Here is an 8,722-nt window from a genome sequence, read left to right on the forward strand (position 1 = left end):
CCAGCCAACAGACACATGAAGAAATGCTCAACCTCATTAATCATCAGGGAGATGCAAATCAAAACCACACTGAGATACCACCTAACTCCAGTCAGAATGTCAATTATCAACAACTGGAGTGGCCTTTCTATTGGGCTCCATGGTTCATCTACTTTTTTTTGTTGTTGTTGAGTTGGAGTCTCACTCTTGCCCAGGCTGGAGTGCAGTGGCATGCTCACAGCTACCGCAGCCTTGACCTGCTGGGCTCAGGTGATCCTTCTACCTCAGCCTTCCAAGTAGCTGGAACTACAGGTGCCCGCCACCACACTTGGATAATTTTTTTGATTTATTGTAGAGATGAGGTCTCATCGTGTTGCCCAGGCTGGTCTCGAACCTATGGACTCAGGCAGTCCTCTCCCCTCCGCCTCCCAAAGTGCTGGGATTACAGGCATGAGACACCACATCCGGCCTTTTATGTTTTTGTTTTTTGCATTGTACTTTCTGTGCTGCAATAGATCCCCCTATTACCTCTCCTTTGCAAAAATCGCCTTGATTTTTTTTTTCTCTGTTTCAAGCTCTGTGTGTGTGCATGTGTGCATGCTTGATTGTGAAATCCCTCCAAGAGAGGACTGCACTCCCTTCAAAGGTTACACACAGTCTCAGTTGCTCTCAAATGCACAGGACACTGTGTCATTTTGTGTGCTTGAGGCCCCACCCTCACAGTCCCTCCTGTGGTGAGCCAGGCACTGATCTGCTCAGACTGGGCTAGGCCAGACCTTGAGGCCGGTGAGCCTGGTGGGAGAACACTGTGCCCCTAGCTCGGCCAGTCTTCTTGAAGTGCTCTTGACCCTGTGGGGAGCCGGGCAGGTGTGTGGCTATGTTCATTTGCTTGATTGTCTTATGCCTTTTTCTAATGTAGAACATATTCTTTCTATAGTAGAACCTCAGATTGGGAATTTGAGTAAAATCAGATGGAACATAACAGTAATTGTTAGCTTTAACCAAATGAGGTAAACAGTAGCCATTAAAATAACCTCTTAAACTCTTGGGAGTCAAAGTGAGATATACTTGCTAATACTGTATATTAAATCAGAGCCTGTATTTGAAACTTTCTCTCCCAAATTCCTGTCATCTTTAAATAAAAATATTTTATTACTATGGTAGAAATACCGATTAACATGTTTGGAGTTTTTTGTTGTTGTTGTTTTTTGGGGGGGGTTTTGGAGTTGGAGTTTCATTCTGTTGCCCAGGCTGCAGTGCAGTGGCATACTTAGGGCCACCGCAGCCTCGACCTGCTGGGCTCAGGTGTTCCTTCTGCCTCAATCTTCCAAGTAGTTGGAACTACACTGGGTTCTGGTTTTTCCTGAACTGACTACCCCAGTGTTTTTTACCTAAGACGTCTTCCAGAAGTGTTAGTCCTCACCTTCCTTAAGGACAACACGGCCTCACTGGAGGCACGTGCTACTTACCATGCCTGGCTTATTATTATTATTTTTGTAGGGACGAGGTCTCACCAAGTTGCCCAGGCTGGTCTCAAATCCCTGAGCTGAGGCAATCCTCTCTCCTCAGCCTCCCAAAATGCTGGGATTACTGGCTTGAGCCTGTATTTTGTTTGCCTCGCCTGTTTTTTGTTTTGTTTTGTTTTAAAAATCCAGCTCTGCTGCCCAGGCTGGAGTGTAGTGGTACAAGCACACATCTCGCTGCAGCCCAAATTCCTCAACGATGATGTTGTTTTTAAGTCAAGTCCAGTTCAGGTTTTCCAGGGCTTTGTGATTCTAGACTACTCAGTGGATCCTGAACACAGAATTGGGAGTTCCTGCTTGGCGGATTAACTTAAAGTCGATGGTCTTGTCCTAAATTCGACTCTTGGTGGCATCCACCTTTCAGGGGTTTCTGCAGTTTTCAACACAACTTTGTTCATGTGACAATGACGTATGTCACCAGCCCAGTTCTATGGCACTACCCTCCCTCCGTCTTAACTCCTGTTGTGTAGATGCTACCGACTGAGAGGTGATAGCAGGTGATGTTTCTGGCATCTGTAGGCCTTGGCCAAATACAGATGAAGGGCTCTATGTGGCAGTGGGTATGTGTGCTAGGTTGCACCTGGAATTTTTTCCTGTGCTAGAGCGAGGCTGGATCTGTGAGGGGCAGGCAGAGGCCACAGGAAGTTGGAGAATGTCTGCATGTAACGCGCATGGAAGTGTCTCATTCTTTTTTCTTCTTTTTGTAGGCACCAGTTTGTAGAAAATAATTTAATACTAAAAATGGGTCCAGTGGATAAGCGAAAGGTGAGTGGGATTCCTACTGCTTTTCATGCAAATCTGCTTTTTCCTCCTGGTTCCAGCTCTGGTCAGGTCCTTCCTCTGGCTTTTGCCATGATGTTGTCCGTAGCATGCTTGGTCCTGGGTCAATGTTTAGAGATCATCTCTAGGTTGAATAGCTTAGGAAGATTTAAGCCATCCAGGGGAAGCGGTTTGGGACCACACAAGTAGACAGTGAGTGTCAGAGCAGAAACATAGCCTCACACAGCTGTCAGGAGCCTGGGTTCAAGTTTCTGTCAAGCTGAGAAGGCTGTGTCTGATATCCTAGCAAGTAGTCTAATGTTTCATTAGAAATGTTTTCAGAACACTTCAGGGTTATTTATTATGCTCTATGGATTAAATGGATTGTGTCAGAACATATCAGGCACCATCTGCTGATGTGGGCCCCATCCAAGCATGGGCTCCTGACCTCCATTCCTGGCCATGCACCCTTCGTGAGCAAGAAAGGACTGGGGCATGGCTGCACTGCAGCAGGGGCCAGGGTGCAGTGGACCTGACCATTGCTGGGACTATGTTAGCTTGATGACAGGGGCCAGGACTCAGTGGGCCTTACTGTCACCAAGACCGTGTTGGCTTGGCAGCAGCGACCTGTGCTGCAGTGTCCTGGCCTGAGAAGCTGGGCTCAGGCAGGGAGGCAGCGTTCTGGATGAGTGGACAGGTGGCTGATGGTCGCCTCTGTGCACTGAGTGGCCCAGCCCCTGAGGCAGTGGTAAATGTTGTTGGCACTGATCGCTGAGCAGTTGTTGTTGTTGTTTTTTTAATCAGGGTTTATTTGCACGACGACGACAGTTATTACTCACAGAAGGGCCACATTTATATTATGTGGATCCTGTCAACAAAGTCCTGAAGGGTGAAATTCCGTGGTCACAGGAACTCCGACCGGAGGCCAAGAATTTTAAAACATTCTTTGTCCACACAGTGAGTCTGTTCCTAGAGATTCCTGTTGCAGGGTGGGGTAGAGCCTTTGCACCTCTGCTGGGAGGCATCCAGGTACTTTGGCTAGAGGAGCAGCTGGGTCCGGCATTGTCTCACCCTTTCCCACGTCCCAGAGGCCCCACATTAACAGCTCAGTCCTGAGTGGGGCCAGGAAACACCCTCTGCTTGTTTTGACTTTGGAGATTACCTAAGGGGGTACCAGTCATTTGCCTGCATATTTAATTTCTGCACATGTAGATGAAGAGACCCGCCATGACTGTATGTTTCTAGAAGGTACTTGCAGTGGCTGGTAGCAGGCTCCTCACAGGTTTGGGCGGGGGTCTTGGTGGGACTGTCTTGAGAACACTTAGTGGCCTCTGTTTTTGTAGCCTAACAGGACATATTACCTGATGGATCCCAGCGGAAATGCCCACAAGTGGTGCAGGAAGATCCAGGAGGTTTGGAGGCAGCGATACCAGAGCCACCTGGACGCTGCTGTGCAGTGACATGGCCTGCGGCCGGGCTGCCCTTTGCTGCCAGGACACCTGCCCCAGCGCGGCTCGGCCGCCATCCGGGACGCTTCCAGACCACCTGCCAGCCATCTCAAGGGAATGCAGAAGGCGGAAACCTTGCAGCTTTTTTATTTAAAAGAAAAGAAGAAAAAAAAATACCCAACCACACAAAGTACAAAACCAATAACAAACAAAAAGGAATTCAGGGTCGCTTTGCTTGCTCTCTATGCTCTGTGGAAGCATCCACATGCGCTCGTTGCTGTGGGGACCCAGCTCCATGCACGTCAGCTCAGTTCCTGCCCAGACTAGTGGACAGACCTGGTGTCACCAGCTTCTCTTAGCATCAGTCAGAACCATGCACCCTCCCCTTCCTGCCCATGTGCTGGTGGCTGAGGGGCCCCAATGTCCTTGACTCTTCCTGCACCCCCCCATCCCCTGCACTCTTCACCAGAGATGGGGCTCCTGCACACCTCTGCTGGGGTGCTGCTCTCTCTAGGTGGGAAGATTCTGTGCTTTTGTGCATGTGCTTCCTTTTGTGCATCCCTTGTTTATGTCCCCTAGTTGTGGCCAGGCCCATCACGTGCCTCCTGGCATAACTCTGGTGGCAGGATTTCTGTGGCCCCTGCTACTCACTTGTAGACTCTGTGGTAAGGAGTAGAAAGGTGTCGAGTGATGCGGTAGCAGGCTGCCAAGTGGAGGGCGCTGTCCCACTGAGCAGTGTCAGCCTCTGGGGCTAGAAGCTGAGCTCAGGCCTAGGAGGGGCATGGTCAGAAGTGAGCCCAATTACAACCAGCTGGGTCCTTGCATATAAGAGAGACTCCTTCCCTGAGCCCTGGGTAAGGCCAGAGGTACCTCAAAGAGCTCAGCCAGATCATAGGGCCACCAGCTCTTGTGGAGGAATGAGGCTCCAGACCCTTCCTGGGAGCCTCTTGAAAGGCTTGATGGGCAGACCTTCCTGATGGTGAAGTCAGGTCAGAGAGAGAATCCTGCTTTTGGCAGATCCAGAGTGCTTCGGTCTGCAGACAGCACCAGGGCACGCAGCACCAGTGTCACATGCACTCTTTCTGTGTTATGGTTAAACATTTCTCAGAGCTAACTTAGAACTTTTGGCATCTCCACACTGAAAATCTGAAAGTCTTCTCATGTTGCCAGGTCATCTGACCCCATAAAGAGCAGACTTTGTCTGTTACCATTGCACAGGAGGCGAGAGCAGCCCTTAGACCTAAGCATGCCTGGTCTGGTTTCCTTTGGCAGCTGCAGGGCTGTGTCCCTTTGATGCCTTGGTGGCAGTGCCCTGCTGTGTGACACAGTCCAAATGCATTTTCTTTTGCTTCACTCCTCCCCAGGCAGAGAGAGCTCCTGACAGCCTGGCAGGACCAAGGTCTTCCTCTCTCTGCCCAGGCTATCTCTGGAGGGCAGCTCCCAGTACCATGGGGAGAGGCAGGTGCTGCTGCCCTTCCATGCTGCTCAGAGACATGCCTCTGACACGAGTGTGTCCCAGGATGATCAGCCTTGCCATTTCTGTAGATGTCCACAAAGGCACCGCAAGAGGCCCACACAGAAAAGATGCCCTAACCCCATCTCACATGACCCCTCAGCCACCCTGTGTGCCAGGCCAGGTCCACATTGAGAGGGAAGGTTTCCTAAACTGTTAATAACAGTGTCTCTTAAACTGGGAAAGTACAGAAGTGGACGTCCATCACACTGGGCATTGAGGGGTTAGGCAGGAGCAGAGGTGTCCTTGGGCTTTGCCAGCTGTTTCTGCCTGGGCCTTGGCCACTACACAGTGCATGTGTGTGTGTGTCAGGCTGCACCTATCCTTGGAGCACCCCAGGGAGCAGGGCACCTTGGACCCAGCTCATGCCCCTGGGCCTGTGGCTGGAGGCCAAGCCCTCTCTCTCCTGGCTTTTGAAAATTCTTGCCTGTATTAAGGATCTCGCTTATACATTTCTTTCAGGAATTTCTGTTCAGGCTTACTCCCCCCGTACCAGCTCTTTTACCCCTCTCAGAATGTCCTGTGTCTGTGTGTATGAGAGTGACTTCCTGTCACTCCTAACTGCACACAGATGCAGGAAAGATGTCTTTCCTGGGCATCTGGTTACGGGGAAACAGCAGAGCTGAGACTTTAGTGGAAACTCTGGCTTGGGGAGATTTATGCTGCGTGCTTCCTCTGGCTGCGCCACTACCTCCTGGGCTTCACTGGCCAAGCTCCATCTTAACCTCTGCAACCACAGAATTAGGGGTTAGAGCTGGAGCTCACAGCCCACAGCAGAAGTGACTGCCTTTGCCTGAGCCCTTCTTGTGGGTCACTTTTCTCCTCACTGAGTCCCCTTTTCCCCTTCTTTTTTAAAGATCCATGCATATTTTCTTCCCCTGTACTTACTCATATCAACTTTAGTTTTATCAAACACATCCTTAGAGCCATCACCTGGCATGCAGGTGCCTTACATTCTGAGATGAGACATGGGTGACAGTCTACATATGCATACTGACATGGAATTATAATTGTGGGTTTGTCCAAGGTATGAAAAAGTACCAAGTGGCTTAACAGATCCAGGAGCCCTGTGTCTTACTACAAGTGGGCAAAGACAAGCGTAAATGCTCAGACCACACCACCTGTGGCATCTTAGCACTGAGAGCAAGAAGTCACTGTTGGCTCAGGAAGTCTGTGGTGCCTCGACTTTTTCTGGGAACAAAGAGCTGGGTTTGGATGGACTGTTGTCTCCTTTTTTTCTGTGGCTCCAGCAGGCAGTGGTGGTCCCAGTGTAGAGCACTAAGCCTCCATGCTGGTGGATGGCACCATGACACAGCTGCTGTTCGGAACCTTAGCTTGCTGGAGGCCAGTTAACAATTTGCTTTGAGAAAGGTGACTCATGTCATGCCACAGCTGACGGGAACTTGTTCTACTCCAGTCCCCTTGGGACACTGGTATTTGTGGCCCTTGCCCAGAGGAATTGTTGAGACAGCCCCATGGCGCAGGCCCCCCAGATGCCAGCGCAGGGGCTCTGGGTGATTCCATACTTTCTTAAAACATGTTTTCTTAGAACGTACTTTCTAAAAACATTTTTTTTTTTGAAAAAATCAACTGTAGACTCACCACCCAGAGAGGCCCATCACAAGCATTTTGGTCTGTATCCTGCCCCCTCCCATTTATTTGCTCTATTAACTACACTAGGGAACATACAGGGTACACCGTTTTGCATCCAGCTTTTTTCACTTGGTATTTTATCTTAAGCATTTTCCCATGAGCAATTCTTCAAAAACATGTTTTTAACTATTTTAGAGTGTAATAGTTGTAAATTTTATCATAATTTATCTGACCACTTCCCTACTGTAAAACATTTTGATGGTTTCTGGTTTTTCACTATTTAAATAATGCTGTGGTGAATATCTTTATAGATCTTTGATTTTTGACTCTGATTTTTTTCTCCCTTAGATACCTAGAAGTGGTATTTTGAGGTCAAAGAGTATGTTTATTTTATTTTATTTTTATTGTTTTGAGTTGGAGTCTCACTCCGTTGTCCAGGCTGGAGTGCAGTGGCATGCTCATGGCCACCCTAGCATCAACCTGCTGGGCTCCGGCAATCTTTCCATCTCAGCCTTCCAAGCAGCAGGAACTACAGGCGCACGCTACCACGCCCACCTAATTTTCTATTTTTTGCAGAGACGAGGTCTTGCCAAGTAGCCTGGGCTAGTCTCGAACCTGTAGGCTCAGGCAATCCACTCACCTTGGCCTCCCAAAGTGCTGGGATTACAGGCTGAGCCACCGAGCCCAGCCAAGTATGTTTATTTTAAAGGTGTTACTTTTTCTTCCTTTCTCTTGATCTGATGCTTGGATGCTCAGAGCTCCAGTAACAGCCTCTTGTCCTACAGAGTCTGGACAAATCAGTTTCTGATAAGTTGTGTGTTCCAAATAATGTTTGAATAAGATCACTTTTAAAAAAATACAAAAATGATGTCATTACTCCAATCCGTTTGTGACAGATTTTCCCATGAGCCAGTTTCCTTGTTTTCATTGCAAGAGAATCTGGTTACGCCTGCATGTTCTCTTCCATCCCTGCTGCTATGGCTTTAAGTGCTTGGTGATATTTTTCCGAACCTTGTACTTTGTGTCCACAATGGTACTGAATTTGCATCTGCACAGTCAGCAGAGATAAAAAGTGTTGAACTGACCTTGCCACATGCTTGGTGGGTGATTTGTAATCAAGTTTATAGACTTAGAAAGTGCAGAGGCTGTACCTGAAAAAGAAACCACGTAGGTGATTGGGTTTTGCAAGAGTGCATTTGCCCTCCTGGCCCCCTCCCTGTCAGACGGTCTTAGCCAGTCAGAAGAACACAGGGGGTGGGCTTCTCTACTGTAGGATGTGCTTCTCCCGGCTGGTGTGGATTTAAGGCCTTCTCCCCACTTCCTGCCCACAGTGTTGCACCTTGCCTAGTGTCTTCAAGTCCAGACCATCCAAATTTGGTTGCGTTCTTAATTTTTCCACTTTAGTCAGGGTTCATTGATTCTGAGGGCAGACACGCAGAAGATTCTTTTCTAGGCACTATACTCAGTGCTACTTTACCAGAGATTACGGCTGAGTTGTGCAGAATGAGGTTTCTTGTCCTCCTCTGAAGTCCCAAGGCCATTCCCATTGCTGGTCCACAGACCCAGGGTGCTCACTGCTGACTTCAGAGGTGAGAATATGGCGAAGGTACGATGTTCTGGGAGATGTCACCATACACATTTCCCTATTTGGTTTATTTTCAAACCTGACAGGAACCAATGGTGACTCAGTGGGTCGTGTGGCCCCTTCTTAGGCAACCCACATAGCAAGTACCCAAGTCAGCACTGGGACAGTTCAGAGGCTCTGAGGGGCACTGCTTCTGGCCCAAGATTGCAGAGTTGTAAATTAGGCTGCCTGTGGAGACCCAGTCTGGGGAGGAAGATTTTTCCAGCAAAGATCAGTTTTATCTGTCACTGAGGTGGCTTTGGTAGGCAACTGAACAAACCTG

At 48.8% G+C, this 8,722-nt stretch overlaps 1 protein-coding gene across 2 annotated transcripts in view; it reads left to right on the forward strand.

Annotated features, from left to right (window-relative positions):
• PDPK1 (3-phosphoinositide dependent protein kinase 1) overlaps nucleotides 1-3,932 on the forward strand; it is an 82,562-nt gene extending 78,630 nt beyond the window's left edge. Inside the window, exons 12-14 of one of the 2 annotated variants that reach the window (XM_021715121.1) lie at nucleotides 2,210-2,267; nucleotides 3,066-3,218; nucleotides 3,605-3,870. In XM_021715121.1, the coding sequence (XP_021570796.1) occupies nucleotides 2,210-2,267; nucleotides 3,066-3,218; nucleotides 3,605-3,721 (328 nt within the window). In that variant the 3' untranslated portion in view covers nucleotides 3,722-3,870. Of the gene's footprint in view, nucleotides 1-2,209; nucleotides 2,268-3,065; nucleotides 3,219-3,604 lie in introns of both variants that reach the window. The other variant, XM_008063243.1, reaches the window with a different exon arrangement.
• The last annotated feature ends 4,790 nt before the right edge of the window (nucleotides 3,933-8,722 follow it).

Source organism: Carlito syrichta, unplaced genomic scaffold (genome assembly GCF_000164805.1).
Source record: "Carlito syrichta isolate Samal-C Ts95f unplaced genomic scaffold, Tarsius_syrichta-2.0.1 Scaffold306686, whole genome shotgun sequence".
Taxonomy (NCBI): domain Eukaryota; kingdom Metazoa; phylum Chordata; class Mammalia; order Primates; family Tarsiidae; genus Carlito; species Carlito syrichta.